This window comes from Lepidochelys kempii, chromosome 8, assembly GCF_965140265.1.
Source record: "Lepidochelys kempii isolate rLepKem1 chromosome 8, rLepKem1.hap2, whole genome shotgun sequence".
NCBI classification, from domain to species: domain Eukaryota; kingdom Metazoa; phylum Chordata; order Testudines; family Cheloniidae; genus Lepidochelys; species Lepidochelys kempii.
Window position 1 is genome coordinate 29,021,215 of NC_133263.1, and position 26,989 is coordinate 29,048,203.

The following is a 26,989-nucleotide window of genomic DNA, read 5'->3' on the forward strand; positions in this document are numbered from 1 at the left end:
CTGAGACACGGTGCCATGGGGGGTGGTTACTGTATAGATAGAAAGAGCCCCTCAAAGCCAGGACAGAGGCATGTTGTTGGAGCAGCATGAAGAAGTTTATGTGCACCTGAATAGAAGAGACACTGTCTCTAGCACTGTCAGTCCTGCATTAAATTAGCAGCATGTGTTATTTTGGGCGATTTTTAATAAAAAGCAAAGTCTCATTTTGGTGGGCATATGAGCATGCCACACTCTGCATATAGTTTACAGAAACAAAGTGCCAATTCTAGTCACTTTTCACCACATGTTTAGTGACCCATTCCCAATCACAGTGCTCAGTTGTAATCCTAATTCTATTTTTTTCACCAGAAGTGTGTTCCGTAGACTGTGGCACGCACGGGGTGTGCATTGGCGGAACATGTCGCTGTGAAGAAGGCTGGACAGGAGTGGCCTGTGACCAGCGTGTGTGCCATCCCCGCTGCACGGAACACGGAACCTGTAAAGATGGGAAATGTGAATGCAGAGAGGGCTGGAATGGGGAGCACTGCACCATTGGTAGGCAAACGACAGGCACCGAAACAGGCACATATTGCTTTCTTTTCATAAATTGTAGAAACATAGTTACTATTGTGTATTGTAATAGGCTGTTCCTTTAAGGACCCTAGTGCTTCTAAACATCAGCTCAGCCTCTCAAAACCCAGGGTAAAATGCAGAGGAACTTAATTTGAAAGAGAAGGGGGAAAAAAAAAAAACCTAATGGACATTAACAAGTAGAGATGTAACAAATGGTCCATCAAGGTATCATCAGAGCCAAGCTGTTTAAACTTAACTAAACATTTCTTTGTGTGAATAGCATCTTTTTTAATTTCCTGGTCTGGTGCATCAATGCTTCCCTGCTACTATATATCACATCCAAACCACATCACCACAATACCCACCAAGAGCAGGGGTCAAGCTGAGGGAGAATAAGTGCTCCTGTTGTTACAGAAATAGCTCCCTAACATTTTGCCCCGTTGTGCTGTGACAGTGGGCATGGTGTTTGCATATAGACAGTCACAGCATGGGAGGGTTTAGCCAGTACTATAGCATGCTGATGTACCCATTCCTAATAGCATGCTGCTTAGTATAGCATTGGCATCATGCAGAGTGCCGTGACTAACATGATTGCATCTCAACTGTGATACGTCACCCTGGGAAATTCCAAAAAAGATTTTATGTGTATATAACATAATTTCAAATTAAAACCACTTAAATGTTATTTCAACAGGAATGAGTTATTGTGGACTCAGTTCTTTATTTCACTCTCATAAAAATCAGGTAGTATAATGTTTATTCAAATTCTCTTAAAATGGCTGAAAATTGTATTTTCCCTCTGCTGTGAGCAAAACTGGGAAGAGAATATTTCTAACTGGGTCTATGTCTACTAAGAAATCTGAGGAAAACCACTATGGAACAGAAGAATCTGTATGCAAATTGAAAGAATATGCACTTTAGAGGCAGTGTGGTTTTCTCTTTGCAGTCAAATCTGTCCATTCCCCATATTATTTATTTGACTATCAAATTCTCTTTAAAAAGTCCAGTGAGTTAGAAACATAGATGAAATTATTTTAATTACCTTAAAAAAGACATTGATAAATTTACCAACAGAGAGGAAGCATGTGAATTGAAATTTTCATGGCAATTGTGGACCCTAATGGGACAGGCCTATTACTCGTGAATTGTTCTTTCTTAAACTAAAACTGTGGTCAAAATCTTGCACCCCTTGAGCTGCTTTTCTTTTAAGTTCCACCTTTGAATCTCTCTGGGTGTATAAACCTTTTGGGAAACGCATACAGATTGGATACCAAATATACACCCTTATAAATTAATTAATTAATTAAATGTGGCCTACATATTTTTAGGGCATATCATTTTACATTGTGGTGCTGTATGCTTCAGATATGGTATGATGATATAATAATTTAAATCAAAGATTTTGTGATTCAGCAGTTTGTCACCAACCTACATGCAGAGTGTTTTTTCTACTTTTGCCCTCTGCATCTATTGCCCCATTATCACATCTTCTGCCAAGATAATCAGGATATTTTATCACTGTGCTCTTTAATCTCACACTTTAAAAAAACCCAATAACGGTAATCCCTGCACTGTGTCAAAGTGTGCAGTAATTACCTTTTCCAAAAAGGTTTACCACCTTGCGCTGATTTTTTTTCGCTTTGTAATCTTTTGAAATATATTCCTATATTTTGATGTAATTGAAATCTACCTACTGTGCACACAAAAAGATGCCTATACTGGATTGCTTGATGATGTTTTGTGCTAAGTGTTACATGCACTAGTTAATATCCCAGATTATAAATAGGATAGGTGACCTGTGAGGGGAGATTTTATCTTTTGTTCCAGAGGTGTGAAATGTATACATTTTATTAATGTTATCAGCGTACATTACCAAAATTGTTCTCACAAGGAAGGAAAAGGTGTTTCTCCTGAGGAGAATAAGATGTCTTTATGCCACTTTTTCATTAGAAAAGCATGTGTTGAACTTTTGTCTATGCATCTGTAGCAGAGATGGGATTTGGGCAGAAGTGCAGTTCTGTAAATGTAATTATCTCATGTTTTAATATCAAACCTGTCTCTAGTATAAATAATGAGCTGTTTAGACATATAGATGCTAATATGCGAATTCTTGTGACTGTGCTTGGAACGTAAAGGAATTTCATATCTCTGTCATTAGCCTAAACTGATCTCACAGCAGCAAAGAAAGCGTTGTCACTGAATTCAATAGAGAGTGAGATAACAGTATTTTCCCACTGTTTTTATTTTTAGCATAGTGATTTACCACTTTTTTAAAGGAAACTCTCATCAACATATATAATTTGGGAGGAAAATATGTTATTTCTTTCTTTGTAAATATTAGAGTTGGGGGGCAGATATGCACTGAGAATGGGCTTTCGGGGTAGATGAATTAAGATAAATGCTCTCTTTTGTGGGGAAATGGAGGATCTGAAACACACTCAAATATTTTTTCTTCCGCTGGAGTTCCTTTAGGAATAGATCACACTGTACTAATGTGGCAGTGGAAAGGTGACAGCTGTTGCGAGCTGGAGGTGTTCACACTGACTCGGAAAATTTTACTTTATTTGATGCCGAATTATTCTTTTCCAGAAATCAGAACATATTTTAAGCATTCTGTGTGACATTACAGCTCAGACTGTTACAAGCTAACTTTCCCTCTGGCTAAATTATACAAAAAGGGTGGTTTCTTCCTTTATTATTGCATTCTAACAAGGGAAATCTGAAAAGTCTCCAAAAACCCTAGTGTTAGCTCATTGGAAAATATGTTTTAAATCCAGATCAACAGTTTTCTGAATATAGCAGTAGAGCTAAAGTATAAAAACAGAAGAACGTTAGTTCAAAAGAGAAGTTGCACACAGACTTTGTAAATACACATGCATCGGTGATCTATGAAAGAGAGAGGACAAGTGGCTAACCCTATATAACTGGTGTGTGTATCAAAGTAAAGCTCTACATGTGACCTCATACTTCACTTTCCTACTTTAGTTAGTTAGGGAGAAAAATAGCTTACTGTGAGCCGATGATAAAGAAAATGAATCTTTTACCCAAGGTAAAAAAGACATGTTCTATGATGTGGTTATTAAGTGATTGTAATCATGGATGAGGTTATAACCAAACAGTAGGGAAAAATCTAGATAAGGAAGAAAATAAATTACTCCAGAATTAATAAACAGCAAAAGACCAGGTACAACAGTAACTAAATCCTGGACCAATTTCATGTATGAATTTTATGATGGGAGATTTTCTTTCTTGCTGTTGAAACAAGTGTATTGAAAATAGTTGAATTAGTCCCATCAAAAACGAGACATTAATAGTTAGAACTATTGCTTATTACTAGAGTGTAGAAATCCATTTCTCTCAGAGAGAGACATTGTGATGGTAGGCAAAGGAAAGTACAATATGTGCAGAAACCTGAATGAATAGCCAGAAGCAAATGCATTTGCTCCAGTCCATCACTTGGAAAATGTCTGTCCATCTGCAATTCACATTTGAACAGAACTGAGCGTGAAATCCTAGCTCTGTTGAAGTTAACTGCAAAACTCCCATTGACTTCAGTGGGGCCAGGATTTCATCCTGAGCATTGTGCAGTCCAAGAATGAAATTTAATCAGACAACAAAGTTATGGCAGCCTATGTTTTGTGGTATAAGTAAGATTTGCCCCCCTTGAACAGGAGAGGAGGCAACAATGTTGCCTTTGTGTCACTATTTCCTACCCTTCAAAACTCCTTTCTCATTTGCCTCACCTGCTACATTATATGTAGTTTAGACTCAGTCTGAGTGGATCAACACTTCCTTTCACTCACTAGCAGCAGACAGCAGTGGCAGTGGTCAAAGATATTTGATATTATAGACATTCTGATGTACCTGGGTCAAGTTGGCTAATACAATTTTTGTTCCTTTGATCATTTTAATGCTGGTGAAATGTGCCACCTTTGTGTAACCTGGAGATTGAGGGTATGTCCACACTGCAATTAAAAACCCGTGGCTGGCCCATGCCAGCTGGCTTGGCTTGCAGGGCTGCTTAATTGTGGTGTAGACATCTGGGCTCGGGCTGTAGGACCCTGTGAGGTGGGAGGGTCCCAGAGCTTAGGCTGCAACCTGAGCTGGGAAGCCTACACCACAATTAAACAGCCCCGCAGCCTGAGCCCCATGGGCCTGGGTCAGCTATCACGGGCCAGCTGCAGTTATCTAACTGCAGTGTAGATGTACCCTGAAGACTTCCATTAACCTACACACTGGGCACAGCACAAGTAGTTCAAGCTTCCTCACAGTGCCCTGCCAATATGCCTCAATGCCATCCTGGAGATTCCATCCCCAGGAATAAGAATCAAATTCCATCTCCTTCCTCACTGAGTCCTTGGCCTCTCTACTAAGTGTGCCAATAAGTGTGAAGTGCTTCAGGGTGATAAACTTATCTCTAAGTAACAGAATTTGGAAAGAGACATTCCTTGGAGGCAGGTTATTTTGTAATTGCCCTTTGTAGGGTTTCTTATATCTTCCTCCGAAGCATCTGGTACTGGCAATTGTTGGAAATGGAACACAGGACCTAGATGGATCACTAGTGTGATCCAATATGGCAGTCTGTAAGTTCCAATGTTCATTAGTGCCATGTGGTGGTTTGGTGTTGTAGACATCTGCCCACTCAACACTAAAATGAGACGCCATACCTCCAATTCTTTCAATATAGCCCATATGACAGCCATCAAAAGGCAGTTACTTTCAGACATTGCCAATATGGGCTGGATTTAGACCAAGAAAGTAAAAGACTTGGGTTCTCTCTTGAAGCATCCACTCCCCCAGGTCTGAGTACTAAATAGGAAGTAAGCTACCTTGATTTTTGACAGAGATTTGAAGAGGTCAGTTGTACAGACTGTATTGAGAACTGGTTTCTCTGGAGAGGGAAGAGTGCCATCATCAAGAATATTGCTTCATATTTATTTTTTCATTTTTGTATAATATAAATCAATAATCAATAAAACCATACCTTTGTGGTTGTCTTCCAACACAGCAGGACAGTTTTGTCTCCTCTGAATATTCTTTGTAGCAAAGAACTTTTTTTTTTCTTTTACTGATTTTCTTAAATTACAACAATAGTGATACAAAGAAAAGATAATTTGCAGGAGAGATGGAAGGCAGCATATGAGAGGAGATAGCGGAAAGGCACTATATCTGACAAAAACAAGCGGTGTTGAGGGAGGCAGCTACATGAATTAGACATTTTCTTTTATATGTTTCTAACCATTTAAATCTGATCTATAACAGAAAAAATGTGTCACTTGTTAAGGCAGGATATAAGTTTATATTTACTGCCTGGAACTAATCAGCCAAGTTTCTCTAACGACTATAGGGTTTTAGATTCTTTGCTCTGTGGGGTTGAGGACCAGCTCTTTCTCTTTGTGCTTGGAAAGTACATAGCAATTTGAGCTACAGCCACAATTTATTATCTTAATAAAAAATAAGGAAGTATGTGTGAGCCAAAAGCTTGTATGCAGACATGCCCAAATGTTAGAGACATTCACATCTGGTTTAGCACTTAGAAATTCAGATTCATTTGTATTTATTGTCCTACCATCTTGATACCCAGTAGCAGACCTTTTGCCTAGATACAATACCATAGAGTTGTGATGGAGTTTTTGTTGAAGTTGTGTTACACTTTATTTTTGAGTATCACAGCTTGGACCTCCTCACCACTTCCCATCCCCAGCAAAGCAGAAAAATGGCAGGGATGAGATGAAGAAAGTTGAGGGATTATCACAGATTCAATGCAAATAATTTACATTTTGATTTTATGCTTGCAAACTTTGATGGTTTCAGAGTGAAGAAGTTGCACCTTCCCCTATAAAAATTTTACAGAAGTTTTACTCTGTGTTGGTATGTAAACAGTAATTTCAAGATTGATCTTGACCTGTTTATTGTTATTTTTATTACATTTATAAAGAGAGCTCTGTTACTTTGCATGGTGCTTTACAGAGATTCTTAAAAAACCATGGTCTCCTCCCCAAAAGAGCTTAAAAATTACATCAAACAAATAGAGAAACTGAAGTTTATAGACCCTGGAAGGAGTAGGAAAAGAAATGATCAGTTCTAGCCCAATCTACATATACAGACTAGGCATCCCATTGAATGGCCTGAAACCTCTGCTAAGTTCAAGTGGTTTAAGTAAAAGATGATATACAGTGATTTCAGACACTTTTAGAATCAAAATAGCTTGTTACTTTTTCAACCTAATTTCATAGAAGTTCTTTTAATTAAGAAAATATTTACTGTGTAGGAGCTATAGCTGAGACTCCCTGATATGTCAGGAGTTAAAACTATAAGATATATAATATTTTATAACCCAACAGATATAGACATTGCCATACTGGATCAGACCATTGGTCTATCGAGAATAGTATCCAGATGCTCTCGAGAAAGGTTCAGGAAACCTGTAAGTGAGTCATTATGTACACATCTGCCCAGAGGGGAAGCTTCTTCCTTAATTCCTTCATTTATGTCTTGGAGCATGAAGTTTGTATCCCTTTCAAATATTTTTTTTAATCTTATTAATGTAACTGTGGATGCTCTCATCCCCCATCTTTTCTGCAACCTGCTAAACTCTTAACTTCCATGATATCTGATAGCCAGGAGTTCCCCAAACTAATTGTGCACTGTGTAAAAAAAATTTCCTATTTCCAAACTCACTCTAAGCTCTGCTTCTGCTTTGTAGGTCTTTTCACAGTTCCACACGAGGAATTAAAGTATTATTTGTTAATTTTATATCTGATACATGAGTAAACTTTTCCCAACAATTTCTGCAGGATGAGATTATCGGAACCTAGCATATGCATCCTATAATTCCATCCTAGCTAAATAGGACAATATATTTGCTTCCAAATATATAATCCGTTGTGTACAGATTTTCACATAGGGATGGTGGTTTCAGTATCAGGGAATTTGAGAACAACAATTACTTTTGATATGTCAGTCTCAAGAGGAACAGTTGTGGGGGATATATTTTGGCTAAAAAGCAAGCTACTCCAATAGGAACAGCTCTTTTGTTTATGCTCCTTAGTGAGGGACTCCTGTTTAAAAAAAAAATGGAACCTGCTGCTGAGCTACATCAGGCCACTCAAATGGCTTACTTTTCCTCCTTGTGTCGCATATAGTCACAACAGGGCATTATTTCTTCTTTTTCTAAGTCAAAAAAGCTAATTGTATTTTCAGCTAAGCACCCTACATTTTGCCCAGGACTTCAAAGATGCTCCCAACAGATTCTTGTAAATAGCTTCCCAACTTAAATCATGGTATTTCTTTCCTTTGGAGGGGCTTCTGTGTGGGTCATATTGATTTCTGGCCAATTCTTGAACTCTCGCAAAACCAAAAAATAAATAGGATCGATCAAGCTGCTATCTAACTAGCGCAAGGGCAAAAGCTGATTTTGCTGTTCTTAGGAGTATTCACAGCACCAGCCACCCCAATGTTCCAAAGATGATGTTTTCTGTGTTATTTTGTACCCTGTGGTGTCAAGTACAGGTTTCAGCAAGTGAGTGAATTACATGATATTGCTGGATACAAAATAACAGACATTTGAACAGTTGTGAGGGGTCAGTGGTGGGTGGCATCAGGATAGGCATTGTAGTATTTCTAAAAAGAGCTTGGAGAACATTTTTATTTTACTTACACAAAAAGTTAAACATTAAAACAACATAGTAATCAAAGCACAAGAGGGAACCATATTTGACTGCTTAATTGAGGGATCTCATTTGATGTGTTCTAAAATGAACATGTTCATATTCTTGAACCACTTATAGCCCGACAACTCCTATACCTCTAGGGTCGGATGAGTAACTAGGTGCCTAAAGATGCATGTCAACTGGGATTTACAAAAGATCCCAACCAGGTTAGGCGCCTAACCCCCATTGAAAGTCATTGTGCCTAACTCACTTAGGTAGTTGTGCAAGTCCCACTAGGCGCTTATTCGCATCTTGAGGCACCTGAAAATCATTGTAAATCTAGCCCTGAATCCTCATGTCGGTGGCCCAAAGAACATATGTACTATAGTTATTCCCAGTGCTCTTCTATTAACTAGAGATAGAGAAATTTCAACAGAACCAATAGTCTGTCAGAATGTGCAGTTCCATCAAAATCGAAATGCTTGGTGAAACTGGGTCCATTTCACTGGATTTTTTTTTTTGGAAGAAAACCAAGTGAAGGAAAGTTCCAACAATGTCACAATCTCCCATTTTAACATTTCTGGAACAAAATGTTTCAACTTTTCATTTTGAAATGACTTTTTATTTTTTAATTTTTTTTAATTTTGTTTTATATTGTACATTATGATACTAATAAATTCAAAATAGAAATAAACATTTTTTCTGAAACAATGTAAAATTGACCCAAAATGAAAAAAAAATTATTTCTCTTCATGGAGAATTTTTGATATTTTTGCTCCATTTCAGAATGAAGCCAAACTACAAAATATCAAACTAAATCACAAAATGGAACTTCCATCCTCTACACAGCTCTACGGTTAATCCTGTGCTCAGTTGATGGGTGTACATGTATTTTGGTATGCTCTGGAGTGGGCTTTGCAGTCTTGTTACAACATGTCCCAGTAGCGCAGATTCGCATATAGAGCAGTCACCGCGATGGAACCCAACTTTAAACATTTTAATTGGGATCCATGGTAACGCAGCCCTAGCTATAACACGGTACTGCACATGGATCCCGAACCCCGTGGTCTAGCGAGAGTCCGGTGTATTATGCCCAGAGAGAGGCACTGTCAAACCAGACAGCAGAGCTATTGCTGTGCAATAGGCAGCACAGGTCATTATTATATTGTGTAGTGTTTGTGTTTTAGACTGATCTGAGTGAGTTTCTTCTCTCCATAAGCACAGAACCTGGCCCTGCCACAAATTCTGTTGTAAAATGGAATGAGTATTAGAAACAAAAGCCCAGAGGCAAACATTTTAGCTCCACATATTCAGCATTCTAGATATGTTTTTCTACTGAATTTTGTCTCTTAAGTCTTATTCCTGAATTGTTTCAAATTGAAAATAAAGAGTAATGGAATATGTGCTCCTAAATGATGATGTCACCCCTAGAATTTTCCTGATTGGACAATACACCAAAAAGCTGGGGGGGGACGGGGACAAAACACCACCACCACCAATGTCAGAAAGGAAATTAAAAACAGAAGCAGTCTCCCTAAGAACTCCAAACTGGGGGTATCACTTCAGGAATTTGCTGCATGCTCTAGTTATACTTTATTTTCCTTTCAAAATTTCTTTCAATAATCAACTTTCCTTTGGTAGCACAACTGGCTACTGTCCATGGTTCTGAATAGAAACTTCATTAGGGATGAAATATACAAACAGTGCAGAGTTCCCACACATAGCCCATTGCACAAAGCTTTGATCCCCATGTTAAGGCACTGATATGGGGTTAACTGGTGAACGGGGGGGCTTGTACTACAGGCCATCTGCACTGTGGTGAATTTCATTCTCTGGCATTCTAATTCAGTAAAGCTTTTGCAAAGTTGCTGTCTCCCACCTCTTTTCTCTCGTCCCATCCCTATCTTGATCCACTCCCAAAACCTAATCTGCATGTTAGGGCAACCCTACCTCTTTCTATAATTTTAAATCTATTTTATTTTTATTGTGATTATATACAAATATAAACATAAGTGAAGCACCCTCTCAGTTAGAAATCTGTACAGATTATTATTTGTTCAGATAAATTAATAATATAAAGATACAGATGAGTGTGAGGTTCCAAGTTTGCATTCAGGTCTGAACTTTTTCTCACAGTTCAGGGATGTTCTGATTTGAGGTTTTGATTCATCTCTAATAAACACTTAAGGATAACAGTTTATGCATGGTGCAGGTAAAGCAGCCTGTTAATTATGGAAGAAATGGAGGGTTTGTTAATCTCACTTGGGATGCTGTTGTTAACAATGGGTTATGTAAACTAATTGTTTAGATTTAATCATCTTCAGCGTACACTTTGGACCATAACATTTTCCATAGTATCAGTTTGTGCCTGACTGACCAAAGCAAGGCAACTCAGTGTATGAATACATGCACATCCAAACCTATGCAGGGTGGATTTAAGCATAAGACCAGAAACTGACTGATTCCTCACTGCAGTTTACAATGTTGGTATTTGTCAGCCAAATTTATAGAAACCTGAGAGGACACTAGGACATGAGTTGCTGAGGTTACTGCACAGCACTCAACTTCATTCCCACTTCTCATTCAGCAACAGAAATGGAGCAGGGGGTGACTAACACTCCAGTACCCCCTTGGCAGTCTTTCAAGTCTGAAAGCTGACCCTGAGCACTGGGTACAAAACATCCAAGCAGAATAGGTAAATGGGCAGTTAGCAACTCAATGCAGAAGTTGCATGTTTTTCATGTGAAAGCAGTAACTTTTATGTTCACAGACAACACAATGTCTGATGAATCATTCACATAAATCTTACCAAACGTTCGGCAGATCAGTCATGTGCTGTCTCTTTATCCAACCAAAGCTGTGCCCCCACTCATCCTAGTAACCTAGGGTGACCAGACATCCCATTTTTAAAGACATCCCAGACCCGTACTTAAGCCCTCCTGCAGGTGTCCAGACTTTTTCTTTAAAATCGGGAAATTGTCCCATATTTTCTGTCTCCCTCCATCAGTACTGGTGGGTCCTTCTGCTGGCCAGATCCCTGCTCATCAGCCGCCCGCCCAGCAGCAATGAATGGAGGGTCCACAGGCAGACGATGGGGGTGGCTGTGCAAAGCCGATGGCAGGGCGAAGATGCAACGCGCAGGGCTGGCTGCTCCTGCTGTCGGTCCATCAGCACAGCTCCTGCTGCCTGTCAGTTCTTGGCCAGCAGGGCTCCATCCCCTGTCCCATTTGCAACTGGTGCTGGCTGCACGCTGTGGTGGCTGGTGAGTGTGAGCAGGTGGCAGCTGGTCACGTGTTGCCTCTGCTGCCCACCCATCCGCCCTTTACATGCTCCGCCTCTCGCTGTCCTCTCCCTGCTTTGCCCCTTAACCCCCCCCCCCCCCCCCCCGCAGCCCTGCTGCTCATCCCTATCCTCTCAGCACTGTGCGGAGAACCAGCCCCTGGTCCGAGTGCTCAGCCCACCAACAGCTTGGCCAGTAGCTCCTTCCTTTCTCCCCCGCCCCCAGGCTCTGGCTGGGCTGGTGCCCTGGGAAAGCCCCAAACCCTCCAGCCTGGGATGCTGGCCAAGAGGAGCCGAGCCCTGCACGTGCAAAAGCCCCGCACAGCACTAGCACAGGAATCCTCTCTGCCCCTCAGCTGAGCTCTGGAGTGGCAGAGGGAAAGCAGTTTCCAGCCTGTTCACACCCTGGCCCTGTAGGCTCCACAGCAGCCCCAGACAGGGGCTTATCACCCTCTTCACCTGCCCCCGCACCCTAGGTCCTGCCCCCAGGGAGCACAAGGATGCTCCATCTCCGAGGCATCTTCCCCTGTTTAGCAACCTCTCTGGCTGGGTTTGCTGAAGGCCCTGAAGCCAGGTTCCCTGGGCCCTGGTGCACAATGCATCCTTAGGGCTTAATCCCTTCCTGCCCACAGTGAGGCGGCTGGGTTATGTCCGTGGCCAGCAGCAGCCTGGAGGTGTTAGCTGCCTTTCGACACTGTGTGGGCAGGAAGGGACAAAGTAGGGGGTAAGGTGAGAGATGAGCTCTGCAAAGACACAGGCCAGGTCATCCCTTCCCCGCTCCCCCCCCCCCGCCTCCTTCCTTGCGGCTGAAAGCAGCTCCCGTCCCGTCTCTTCATTCCTGCACAGTGCCGAAAGGCTGCTGCTGGCCACATTCTGGTGTGAACCCCGGCAGAAACCTGGGGCGAGGGGTATGTGACCATGTGTGCCCCCCCACATGTTGCCTCGGGAAGACGTGGTGCCAGGTACCAGGAGAGGCGGGTCCCGGGGGCCCAGCCAGGCATGGAGGGTGGAGAGCGTTGCGCAGGGAGGATCAGTGACTGGATCAGTCAGTCACCCTCCCTGTGTGAGAGAGGTGTGTGTGTGTGTTTCACCCCTCCCCTTGTGAATCCTAAAACCTTAAAGATAAGAAGGTAAATAAAAAGAATCCAACTACGCAGTGTTTCTTTTTAAAAGGGGCTCAGTCAACTTGATGTTAATTTGAATGTTTGTACTGCATTGCCATTGAACTCGCTTAAATACGAGTAATTTTACCAGGTATCCCATATTCAGCATAAGGAAATATGGTCAGCCTATAGTAAACTTAAAAGTGACTTTTATTTCTTCCACTTTCCAATGAGCCAGCTCCATGGAGCATGACCTATCTGTAACATCTGGGATTCATTGCCTCTTGTTATGTTGTCTCATTGCTTATCAGGAGCCATGCAGTGAATCCCAGATGTTCAACTAGGAGACAGGCACTGCATTTTCTCTAACACTGTTTGCTTAACAATACCTAAATCTTACCTGAGCTCACCCCTCATATTGTATTCCATTACACAATGCATATTAAAAGACTTTGGGTTCATTGCAGTCTGTAAATAGGGAACTATAATTTTGAAAAACTGCCAATCAGAGTCAGGGTTTATGGCTTTTCTCCTAATCCCATTGTATCTTTAGTTTCTATTCAATGTCTTTAACAGTCCAATGCAGAGTAGCTCGCATCAGCAGTCTGTGGCATGCTTTTTATATGCCATAAAGTAAGCTAGCATGCACAATAGCAGCAAGTAGAGGGTTAAGACTTTCTTCCTAAGCATTCGTGGGGTGACTAGCCTGAAATGAATTATAGGAGCTGATAGAGTTAAAAGTTAAAAAATAACCCACACTTTTAATAAATCATGTTTATATATTTTCCTTGTTAGCTTCATAAAGTAAAGGTCTGTCTATGTTGTATTCATTCCAGTTAGTTATAATGGTGGAAAAGATATTTGTTTTGGAATATGTTAAATAAGTAAAAGCATTAGTGAATATTACAAGTGGGTAAACTGCATGATAAATCTTAAATACATACATTTTAATTTGCCTCAAAAGAGTTAATTGTTCAGATGATTGAAAGCTGTGAGCTAGTGAATTGCAGTTGTTCAGAATGTAGTCGCAGTCCTAAAGATTAGAAGAAGAAACAGCACAATTAGCACTAAAGTGACAGGCCTTTTCCAGAGTGGTCTTATCTCTAAAGATATAAATGGGATGGTGCAATCAGGATCATGGTAAGCAGTATTGCTTTTGTTAAAAACAAAAAACAAAAGTGAGTTTATTACAAAAAGTATTGTCAGGTTGTCTTTTTTATTCATCTGGGGAAAATGCTTTAAAAATTAGGAGTAACTATCCTACGAGCTTAGTAATAACACTTTTATTTATTTTTCTCTTACATGCTGGTGATTTATTGATCAGAAAGGTCATTCTGCATCAAAACCCAGTGATCTCCAATTGTTAGGAATCAGAGGTGATTGCTAAATTCTTTGTGGAGTGAGTCCCACAAGGATAGCAATGATGTTATTTTTGTAAATTCAGTATACACAAACACAAAAACCCTAAATGTCACAGATGATTTAATTCGTACACAGCCAAAGAGACATCAGTACAGATGAGAGAACTGGCTTTTTGTTTTAACCATTGGGGAGTACCTGAAAGTAGAACTAGGTTCCTTTAGCATGTTGCCATCAACTTTTCAGCACATTTTGAATATTAACTGATCTGACCTCTTTTGCTTTCCATTTAATGAAGCAAGGCAAAATGTGTATCTGTTAGGTTACAGACCAATTCCCTCTGGAAGTTGATGGGGAAATTAGCATAGAGACTTACAGTGCCAGGCAGTGTGTCTAGAATTAAACAGAAAACAAACAAAAAAGTTACCCTGTTTTGCTTTTAAATTACGTAATCACTTACTTTTAAACAAGAAAAGCTATAATTTATTATTGAGAGCAGTAAGCCAGGGCACGTTCCGTGATCATTATTTGCTGGTGAAAACATAAAGCACAACATAACAAAAAAGTGATTCTAACTATATTCCCTGCAGACTTTTAGTTAGACATCTAATAATGGTATGGGGGGAGCAATAGCAGTATGCTTTTTCTGTTCTTGTTTTCAGTGAATTCTAACAGATGCCATAGATTTCAGAGTCAGAATCACACCGTCTTTCAGGAGTTCATTAGAAATGGGTAAAGTAAATGCAGGTTGACATTCCTTCCCAGGCACCATTATTAATTGATGGTACAGTTAGAAAAAAAAACTATAGAGACATAGATTTTAGATCCATGGCATCTCTTTATGGGTTTCATTGGAAACCTGAAAAAAAATTGCATTTGCCTCTCTTGGATCATTAGTAATTGATTCATTACTTTGAAGCCAATCAATACATATTCTGGTTGTGTCCGTTCAAGATAGAACCTACTCTGCCAAAATACAAATAGGCAGAAATACATCAGATCTGCCAAAAAAAAAAAAAGAAATGTACTTAGGGACCTGGTTATTAGAATCAAGGACAATTTGAGTTTGTGAAAGTTGAAAGGGCAATGTTTGCTGAAGGGAGATTCCAGACAAGTAGTATTTTGTGAAAAACTATGAACTTGTGAATCAAGTGCTACCATCTGTAAATTATCCCTTTACAGAGTGGGTTCTGGACCAGCAAATCCAGCTAATGAATATCCTTCTGTGTTATGACTGCACATATTGCTGAAAAGCTGAAGGGGAAATGAGAAACCTATCAAAATCTGTACTGATTTTTAAGCATTAGCTTGCTGTATCAGCCTTTGCTTAATTCAAACAGAGGGCAGCTGCATGAGTTATCAGTTTATGGGTTTTCATCAGAATCTTTTGTCAACTTATTTTATAATAATTTTGCTTCCTTATATGTTGAAGGAGAAAGATCAATGAGTGAACTGAAACCTTTAACTTCTAACAGTAGTTTATATCCATTTGCTACACAATTTAATTACATAAAGATAGCAGTCAGGTGCCAAACTCTGTGGATATACTTAAATGACTCTCATAATTGTTAATACTTTCTACAGTAGGTGAAATTTAGTTAAATCAAATGAAGGTGGCAGATCATTAAAACCTGATATTTTTCCCATTCTTTTTCATCTTTTAATCCCCTATATAGAAAGCAACATGTTCTATTGAATAACACTAATTAATTAAAGTCCATCTTCTTTACGCAATGTATTTTTGGTTATTATGAAAACCTGAAGATTCTTATACTTTAATTGTAAAGGGATTGCTGCTTGGACATTTCTACGTGTGAAAAACTGACTCTTTGAAATTTTATGTATGGGGAACTGGAGGGACATAAATGCTCCTTTCACTTCAGAATGTTCCCTACGCCTCCAATTTTATTATAGACATGCTGTTTGCCCTCCTATAGTTAGTGCTGTGTCAGCATTTCCATTAAAAAACCCTGTATTTTTGGAGTTTACAAACAAGGACTCATATCATTGCCGTTGATTTTTTCAAGCAGACCTCCCCATTGAGATCTATGGGGTACTCTGCTTAAAAATCAGTGCCATGATATAGCCCAAGGTTTAAAATTTTGTGCTCCAGGATAAAACTCACCATTCTAGACCTTCACCCAGGAACAAATTAGTTTATAAAATAAAAGGAAAAAAATTGTTCAGTTGTTCCCAACTTATAACAGGACAAAAGGGAAGGTGTTCTTTATCCAAGTGCTTCAGATTTTTGTTCTCATTCAGCTCAAGAACATTGTTTTGCTGAAGGAAACTTCATTTGGGGTTACTGGTCCCACACATGGACTCATTTGCATTGCCTGGTGGAGGAAATAATTAAAATGAATATCTTTTGTTTCATTGAAAATGAAAAGCAACTATGCATGTTGAAAAATTTGCTAAAGCATATATAGCTTATGGATTTCTACATTGACCGGAAAGACAGTCCTAGCTCATAAAACAGCTGTGACAATCTTTCCAGGTAATGATACCCAGATTAAGAAGGATTTCTGCAAGCAGACCATAACCATTCAAAGAAGCTATTACAGTCATTGAGTAAGTAATATGCACATGGAAATATATTCCCAAATATGTATTTACTTCAGAGTCTGAAACTGCTCCAAAGAAGTTCATTTCACTTAACTAGTTAACAAACACACTTTTGCACAGGGGAGGGCAAACTTTTTGGCCCGAGGGCCACATCAGGCAATACAAATTGTATGGCAGGCCATGAATACTCACAAAATTGGGGTTGGGGTGCAGGAGGGGGTTCAGGCTCTGGGGTGAGGTTGGGGATCAGGATTTGGGGTGCAGGAGGCTGATCTGGGCTTGGATCGAGGATATTGGAGAGCGGGAGGAGGATCGGGGCTGGGGCAGGGGCATGGAGAGAGGCTGCGGGGTGTAGGCGCTGAACGGCGCTTACCTCAAGTCACTCCCGGATGCAGAGGCATGTCCCTTTTCCGGCTCCTACACAGAGGCACGGCGAGGCGGTTCTGCACGCTTCCCCATCCGCAGGCACTGCCCCTGCAGCTCCCATTAGAGCACATAGGAGCTGGAGTGGGGCCATTCCACAGCTTCTGGGAACCGTGTTTTGCGGCCCCCGACCCAGCGCCCCGGCCGGAGCAGGGCTGAGCCGCGTGGGGCCCCAGCGCCCCAGCCCAGCATGTGGCTCGCGGGCCAACTTAAAATGTCTTGTGGGGCGTAGCTGGCCCGCAGGCCATAGCTTGCCTACCCCTGCTTTAGCACTTCCCATTTTGGGCTGTGAAGAGCTCATAAACACAATAGAGTCAAACTGAATCAGTGCTCAGATGGGAGAACTCGAAGTGATATTTAGATGCTGCACAAAGTGGTGCTGGTGAGGATCTGACTACTTACAGTTTCGAAAGACACAATGGAACATTTTATGAGTTAACCTCAGGGTGCTGGCCAAGTTCTAGCTCAGGTAATTGCCTCTGCTGTTTGGGTTAGATACCGTATTCTTCACTTTCTACTCTAAACTCTGATGTGATGTTGCTGGGCGCAGTTAAACAGCTGCCATGTTCCACTGTAGAGATGGCTGCATTTCTCAGTGGTTGATTAAATAATTCCTATATAGTTATATCCCATTTCCTACTTTAGAAAGAGTGAAGCTTAATTAATAAGTGTTTCTAACCTGCTTTGAAATCCAGAGTGGCAACTGCTTAGCAATACACAAAAAGTGAAGGTAAATACTACACGAAATTGAACTTGGTGGAGGCAGATAAGATGTTGTAACTCAAATTACATTTTGATCAGACCTCTCTGCCTACAAACCAAACCAAAACCAAATTCTTGTAGTTTCTCATCTACACCTTTGTAAGATAATTGATAATATGGATAGAAGTCATAAAAGTAAAGTTTCCTCACAAGATCTATCCAGAATATATGCTAAAATTCTATAAACTTCTATGGAGAACTGTTGAAAATGCAAGGCAGATTGCAGAGAATTGTGGCAAATAGTGATTTACCTATGTCATGCAGAAAGGTTTAATTTTTTTTCCAAAATCTTATTGGAAATTCTCTTTACTATCTACACTTCTATTTTTCAGAATTGATAAGTCAGCATTAGTCCCTGACAATTTATAAACCTATTGTAAATGTCAGGAAAATACATAATTCTGCACCTTCTGAAATTGAATCATGATGAATCGGTAAATACAGTGTAGTAATACAATGTATTGATCATGTGTACATATCACAGCACAAGTGGAGTATTTTATTTGCTACCCACTCCAGCTTGTTTACAGATTGTTTCTTTTCCATGGGAACAGTTCCCAGAAAACAGTTTCACTATAATTATTCTCATTTTACTCATCCTGGCATAGTTTAAAAACTGTACCAAGTACAGATGCAGAGCTATAAAGTTAAAAGCCCAGTGGTAAACACCTGGTCATTTCACATGCCTAACGCAGGGGAGTTGGGCAGAACCATTCTGTTTAGAAGCACAAAACTGACATATCTCTTGGCTTAAAATTTGATCTAGGAAATTAATGGTAACACTGCTCTGTGGGAACTGTTGGGTGGGTATGAGGTAAACTATGGATTATCTGGTGGTAAACATTTTAAATATATAGCTACACAGAACGTAAAGGCCTTCCCTTTCTGGTTAGTACCAGAAACTGACTAATCATTAAACATGCAAAGCTTTATACATGAGTGGTCTATCTATTTTAGATTTAATCATTTATTTATTTATTTTAAATATCAGATAACTCTTTTTTACTACTTTACGAAATAAATAACCCTTTTTTCTTTTCCACATGGACAGCTAGAGAGGTCATGAACAGGAGACGTAATGGCACACCTTTATCCATCTATGCATGCTGAGTTAATGACAGTTCAGAGATTAACCTATAATAGCACAAAACCAATATTTATTCCCATAGCTCTTTGTCAGTTACTTCTGTAGTTGTTGTATAAAAATAAATTAAAGAAAATAATTTCCTGAAAACATTATTCATAAGGCCAAAACATTCAGTAAAGAGAAGCTGTGTACTGTACAATGCACTGTAGAGTGAAATGCAGGTGTTAAGAAAAACAAAAATGGCGTGGTGGAATACACTTACTTTGTCCCCAAAATAAGTGAATAGCCATACAGTCTAGCATCACTGATACAGTCTACTGTGTCTCTATTTATTTATCTATCCATTTATACAAACACTCCAAATGGAGGCGTGCGTGCACTGGGGTTTAGGCACTATTTGACACATTTAAAAGTAGTTATACTACTTTTACTCCAGGAATTCCCCCTTCATACAATAATTAGCATAAAACATATTGCACATTTGTTTCTAATTTTCAGATATGTATTTGTTATCAATTCTTAATCTGGTTTGAACACTCAAAAACTCAGGATTCCCAAAATGCTAGAAAGAAGTAGAATTTGCAACAGAGTAGTTGTAGGTTTTTAATGCTTTCTTCATTCAAAACCGTTCCAGTGCACCTCTGACAGGCTTTTATTCCTTGGCCCTTCATTTGATTTTCCTGCAGGAGAGCTGAGATGTTTGCACACGCTAGTCTGTAAAGTGCACACTGTGCAGCCACATATTGGAATCCATATAATGAGTGCTATAATAAGGTCGGCAGTAAAATATTGTCCCGAGATCTTATTTATCTAGTGCCTCATGATAAGATCCCCAAGCAATGTACAAATTATGGGACAAATTCTCACACAGCATACCAATGTGCTCATAAATGTGTGCCTAGGCAGTGGAAAAAATAACAGTAAGTGTGCTTGTATTCTGGTTAGCGGCCTCCCTAGTCATCCTGTATTCCTCTGATACACAGATAATCCACAAACAGTCACACAGAAAACAAGGTATGTGAATAGGGACCATTGCTATAGACAGACTGTACTCCCTGATTATTATTAGTGGTAAATATTTATATTATGATAGTGCCCAAATGAGAGTCAGTCCCTGCCCTGAAAGGTTTACAATCTAAAGCTCCTTAGGCCCTCTCCCAGAATGCCACTTTGGGACTTTTTTGGGGGGGTAGGTAACCCACAAACACTTTCTATTCTAGTCTATATAGGTTCTGATACTGCACTCATCACCATAGTTTGAGTTCCTTCCAGTAGTGCATCAATCAATGTAGCTAACATCTGATATGTGTTGCTTGTTCTCTCATTCTCGCTCCAAGGGGAGAAACATGTGTAGTGGAGTGTTTCATTTTGGTAGGATTTTTTTTTTTTGTTTTACATAATGCGATTAATTTATATTCGAGCTCAAAGAAATGTGCCTTGCTCTTGGAGCAAAGGTGGTGAAGTGTGTGATGGTCCTTAGTTTCTGGAAGCGTTCATTCCCCACTCTCAGACCCGCCCCTGAGAACATTGTGTCTCCCACAGAGATGAGCTTTACCATTATTGTGGAGACTTTCGTTGTGCCAGAGGAGTGGAGTTGTTAACCACAGTCTTCATCCCAGAGCTTCTGATGTTATTTTTTTAGAATTCCTGGGCCTAGGCCATGAAGTGCATTGAAGCTAAGGATCAAGACCGCAAACTTGATTTGAAATACTGTGGAAAGCCAGAGTAGAGCGTGAAGAACCAGTTTAATGTGCTTGCAGTAGCCAGTGTTGCTGCAGCGTTCTGAACTAGTTGGAGTTTCCTAAGCACTGGAGTCTTCATGCCCAGGTATATTTCATTGCTGTAGTCCAGTTAAGAGCTGACGAAGGCATGAATAGCTGAACCCAGGTCATAAGCTGTCAGGATGCGACTGAGTTTCTTAAGTGACTGGAGACAATAGGAAGCATGGCTTGCTGATGCTAGTATGTGAGAGTTTTGCATCCATGAAGAATCCAAGAGTTTACCAGTGGGCTGACTTTACCAACTACAGATGTGTACCTTCAACCAAAGAAGACTGCACTGTGACTGTGAACTCTTCAAAATGTTTTCCTCTGTCCACCAGCATCATGTCTGTCTTGTTTAGGTTCTGCTTCAACCAGCTGTTCTTCATCCATGAACTGATCTCATCCAAGCACTGAGCCAGCTTGATGGTAGTGATGTGGTTGTATGTGGTGGACAGGTAGAGCTGTGTCTCACCTGTATATTGTTGAGTCCACTTTGTCTCATCCGTTCACCTAGTGGCTACATTTTGTAAAGGCCTGGAGAGAGAACTGATCCTTGTAGGGCTCCACAAATGAGGGAGGTTCAGTTTCCCATCACTACTCATTAGATGCCCATACACTCCAGGAAGGATGCAAAACATTTTAATGCATTACCCTGGACCTCTGCCAACTCTTTCAGGTGAGACAGCACTATCTTATGGTCAGCAATGTCAAATGATGCAGAGAGGTCTGGGAGAATGAGAATAAATATCTACCCTCTATCCATTGACAGATCATCAGTCAGTGCCACTGAAGTGGTTTCAGTTCCATGTTGTGGCCTGTGCTGGGTCTAGAATATTCGCTTGAGTTAAGTGATCTTGTAGTTGGCCTCTGGCTAATTTCTCTGTGAGCTTGCTCAGGAATGGAAGGTTTGACACTGGGTGGCAGCTGGCTAGAACTTATCTATCCAGGGTGGGTTTCTTCAGTGTTGGTCAGATTATTGCATGTTTGAAAGAGGAAGGGACGATGCTTTCTCTCAGTGATGCATTAGCTATTTCATTCGGGAATGACACTGTTGGGTCATTCTCTTTCACAAGTCAGAAAGGGCATACAGCAGCAGCACTTTACCAGGCAGTGAAATGCAGCCACCTTTGGGTGAAGCACTACAGCCAGGTGGACAGCTATTTCCTGGCATATTGCACAAAAGTTCAGAGGCAATAGCCAAGAAACCAGAGTAAATCCCTGTTCTTATGAAAGCGACCATGGGATCTTCTCCTTTCTCTGACAAGTAGACGTGTTAGACGTTTAGAGTTTTATTTGAAGGACCTCAATGTAGTAAATTATATAAAACCATGTAACTCTGTTGAACTCACTAGAGCTTTGTGAGTTTACACCATTTTAGGATCTGGCTCTCAGTTTATCTCCTTCACAAGGATGGAGGATTGAGTCATCCCAGTCAGTTTACCAGGATGTTATCTCTGGGAATCTGGGTATTTCAGATCTGATGGTTAATTCTACTACAGTAAACTTGGCCAGTTTTGCTTCCGATAAATAGATATGATTACCTTATTATTTCAAGTATTCACAGAACTTACCACGGAGAATACCTAAGTAATCCTGCAAATACTGAGGCAATATTAATACATAATAGCCTAAGCCAATTAGTAGCTTTGTATAGTTTTTGTATAGTACTTTAAATTGAGTAAATATATCCCTTCCTGTTCTCTCGTAGAGTAAGCAGAATTTGTGAATGCATTTGTTCATTACAGGGGCATCTAATTTAAGGTTGTGCCAGTATTTCCATTGCAAACCCCATTTTTAAAGGGGTAACACGCTCTAAAGTCATTACAACCCTGCATCTCATTTCCCAAGCACTTTAAACTATAAATCTATTCTTTCACCTAACATCATGAGAGGCTGTCTTTGTGGCATGCTCAGTTTATTTCTCCTCACTCTCTATGCTCTTAGGATAGTTTTGCCTATTTACTGTTGTGCTTTCCAACCATCTACATTCTGGATTTTTAGAGTACATGAAAGAATGTTTCATCCACATCATTCAGATCATCACTGAAGCAGACTATTTGCTAATTCTGTCCAGAATTGAATCAACTTGATTATTTTATTATGAAGTTAAGCACAATGTCAGCTCTTTATTGAAGTTGAGGATCTAAGTCAGAAGAATATTGCAGAGAGATTTTGGATATAAATGTTGGCATTGCAGAGACACTATATATAGAACCATGGAAGTTCAGGCTGGACACAACCTTTCCAAGCTACCTGCTCTGTATCAATGTTCACGCAGGCTTGTTCTAGTCCACACACTGTCTCAAGCATTGAAGCTTTGACCACTTCCCTTGAGAACTCAGTCTAGCAGATCCCTTCACTAGGAAGTTTTCCTGCTGTTCCAGCCAAAATTTTCCTTTTCTTGATCTGAACACATTTCTTCCAGTGATACAGTGGTATACAGAGACATTGAACTGGCTGGAATATATTCAGATAGGCTGAGAAGAATCAGTCTTTTTGGGTGGTTTGGGCAGGTGAAATCCAGCTCCCAAAGAGGGTCAAAAGTCGCGGCTGAAAACAGCCTGTACTGCTGTACTAAAGCGTGGCGCAACTACCATAGTCCCTACAAGACATTTGCATGTGGTGTTGGAGCCAAGGAATCTGTATAAACATGGAGCCCTTGGTTCCCACATTGCCACTTTCACTGCCCTTAACTAGTTCATGTAATGCTAGACCCAAGACTTCTTTTGAAGTGTAGAAGGGGCAGGCAGGTAGCCCTTCGCGTCTGCTCTGTCTTCAGCCAACCAAATATAGGGCTTAAGGGGTGCAGCAGGCTTTGCAGCAGCCCTCCACCCCATGGATGAATTTCACGCAGAAATTTCCGGCTAGCTATTGCATGGAAATAACTGGTTGGCACTGAGATTACGACAAAGGTTGAGGCTTTAAAGCTCCAGAAAACAACTTTTTAATGAGACTTTGAAGCTAACATAAGATGTTTCTCCACACATAGCTCAGCTGATCCAGGACCTTGCTGTGGCCCTGATTATGCCCTGTACTGGAGACATTAGCCATCAGCTTTCAGACTCTGCAATGTCAAGGAAGAATTTTGTTTTCCTTTTACCTTGAATATTCCAATTTGTTCTCTATAAACATGGCTTATTTGGAGATATATTAAGAAAGTCCTAAAATTACGTTATTGTTAACCAATCTATCATCCCATGTCGATGCGTTGTGGTTTATTGGGTACTGGAAATACATTTTTGCCCTCAGTAAATGTGACTCTTACTGCCAGCATAACTGATTAAAAGAACAAGGCATTCAGATTTAAATGTCTGGGCTGTACAGGGTATTTACAGACAGCATTTCATGCTGAACTGTGGATATCCTGGGGTTTGTGGGTTTATGTTACATTAAATGCTATCACCTTAAAGTATCTGTGCATTTAACTTCTCTGAATATGCCTGATCTAACTTAGTTTGACATTTACATTCTCTGCCTCTGCATTAAGAGAGATTGAGTTACAACAAATAATAATGCAGCTTAAAAATATTTTCTGAGCAGTAGAAGTAACAATTGCATCTCCTTTGAACATTAAAATAGAGCTACTATTGGATGGTATTTTCTTAATGGCAAGCAGTTACTGGACAGAAGAAAAAACAATAATTGAAGTCTTCACCATCAACCCAAGAAGATATTGGGAGAGGGTGGAGTTCACCTTCTATGTCCTTGACAGTGTTTCAGTTGGGTAGAGCTCTCAACCTTTCCAGACTACTGTACCCCTTTCAGGAGTCTGATTTGTCTTGCATACCCAAAGTTTCACCTCACTTAAAAACTACTTGTTTACAAAAGCAGACATAAAAATACAAAAGTGTCACAGCACACTATTACTGAAAAATCGCTTACTTTCTCATTTTTGCCATATAATTATAAAATAAATCAAATGGAATATAAATGTTGTACTGACATTTCAGTGTATAATACTTAGAGCAGTATAAACAAGTCATTGTATGAAATTTTAGTTTCTACTGACTTCGCTAGTGCTTTCTATATGGCCTGTTGTAAAACTAGGCAAATATCTAAATTATTTGATGTACTCCCTGGAAGACCTCTGTGTACCTCCAGGGGTACATGTAGATCGGAGCATGCAGGTAAATGGCTCGATCACAACAATACTACTGCTCTCATGCAGCCTGATCCTGCACCATTTAAGTCACTGGGATCTTAGAGTGAAAGCTGTTTAAGTCAGGGATGGTCTTTTTGTTCTGTGTTTTTACAGCACCGAGCACAATGGGGCGGGTACTGGTTCATGACAAGAGTTCCCAGGTGCTACCACTATAAAATAATAAATAGTCATCTTGCCAGTCATTTCAGTGGGTACAGGATGAGGCCTCTGGCTAGCTCTCTGCAGTCACTCACTCCTGTGGTAGGACCAAGGAGTAGCTGCCATTAGGAGGTGACCTGTGGTAAGAACACAGATGTTGGTAGTGCTCTTGCACCATCTGTGGTAAGAACACAGATGTTGGTAGTGCTCTTGCACCATGGCACCCTACACTGGAGTGTTCAGTGGGTTGAGAAGTGCAGTATAGGGTAACAGGGCCCTTTGCTCCGCTCCAAGTAGAGTTGTGTGCAACCTTCATCACGAAACTAGACACATCTTTGTACTCACCTGGTTTCATGCTTCCCCACAAAACCAGAGTAAAAGCCTGGACTGCTGCCCTTCAGTAAGTCTGGGCTGACCCTTGAGCCCACCTATGGTCTTGAGGTGTTTTTTCATAGCTTCCTCTACCAAAGCCAGGTAAAACTTAGCTATTCAGGCTGGGTTTCACTAATTTCCAAGGAGTTGTATGAAGTTCAGCTTGAAATCTAAACTTGGGGTGGGAGGGGCGCGCTATGAACCCATGGTACTAAATCTCAGGTCCCCCCATCAAAGATCACACTAAATAACAATTGCTGTGTATTCTCTGATCCCTGTCTCCATCCACTCTCCATACAATGCTTCTACAGTAGTCCTATAGAATGGTACAGAATGTGTCCCTGCATAGCACTGGATGTACTGTATGTGTATTATCCTTCCTTTTGTACCTACGTATGGCCTGTGTGAAGTTCTTTAAGGGTTATGGCTAATATCAGGCACATGTTTTAAAGCATAGGTTGGCCATTCTTTTTTAGTTAAGTTCACCATTTTCACCAACATGTTTTGCATAAATTAATTATTCAAAACAGTTTAAAATTACAGTTCTCAAAGTAACCATAATTCTATCCCATATATATTAAGGCATAAGTTTCACATTATGTTTCTATAATTAAAAAAAGCCCTGCATGTGTGCAAGGAGACTACGTTACAGTTGCTGCGGTAACCATATCATTGAATGTCCTGACTTTTATCATTCCTAACCTTTAAACTCTCAACCATAACACTGGAATTAACACGGTTTTATTGTTATTGCATTTTAATTAGATTTGTGCCTGGAGTTAGATATTCTGTTTTGCACTAATGCTAAAGTTTGCCTATCATCCCTCAATTTGCTAAATCCGCATACTCACTCTGATTCTTGGGCCATGTTACAACTAGGGCTGTTGATTAATTGCAGTTAAGTCATGCAATTAATTCAAAAAAATTAATTGCGATTAATCACAGTGTTAAACAATAAAATACCAATTGAAATTGACTAAATATTTTGGATGTTTTTCTACATTTTCAAATATATTGATTTCTGTTACAACACAGAATACAAAGTGTACAATGCTCACTTTATATTATTTTTGATTACAAATATTTGCACTGTAAAAGTGATAAAAGAAATGGTATTTTTCAGTTCACCTCATACAAGTACTGTAGTGCAATCTATCATGAAAGTGTAACTTTCAAATGTAGAGTTTTTGTTTTGTTACATAACTGCACTCTAAAGCAAAACAATGTAAAACTTTAGAGCCTACAAGTCCACTCAGTCCTACTTTTTGCTCAGCCAGCCGCTAAGACAAACGAGTTCTTTTACATTTACGGGAGATACTGCTGCCTGCTTTTTATTTACATCACCTGAAAGTGAGAACAGGTATCTGCATGGCACTTTTGTAGCGGCGTTGCAAGACATTTACATGCCAGATATGCTAAACATTCGTATGCCCCTTCATGCTTCGGCCACCATTCCAGATAACGTGCTTCCATGCAGACGATGCTCGTTTGAAAAAAAAGTGTTAATTAAATTTGTGACTGAACTCCTTGGGGGAGAATTGTATGTCTCCTGTTCTGTTTTACCTCCATTCTGCCATATATTTCATGTTATAGCAATCTCGAATGATGACCCAGCACACGTTTGTTTTAAGAACAGCAAATTTGGCAAAACACAAAAAGGTACCAATGTGAGATTTCTAAAAATAGCTACAGCACTCTACCTAAGGTTTAAGAATCTGAAGTGCCATCCAAAATCTGAGAGCATGCTTTCAGAAGTCTTAAAAGAGCAACAC

General features: G+C 40.0%; 1 protein-coding gene across 10 annotated transcripts in view; it reads left to right on the top strand.

Annotated features, from left to right (window-relative positions):
• Window positions 1-26,989, top strand: part of TENM2 (teneurin transmembrane protein 2) — a 1,082,027-nt gene that overhangs the window by 964,664 nt on the left and 90,374 nt on the right. For 7 of the 10 annotated variants that reach the window (XM_073355925.1, XM_073355927.1, XM_073355933.1 and 4 more), the window contains one exon: window positions 349-561. In XM_073355925.1, the coding sequence (XP_073212026.1) occupies window positions 349-561 (213 nt within the window). The remainder of the gene's footprint in view (window positions 1-348; window positions 562-26,989) is intronic. The other 3 variants (XM_073355928.1, XM_073355929.1, XM_073355932.1) reach the window with 1 other exon arrangement.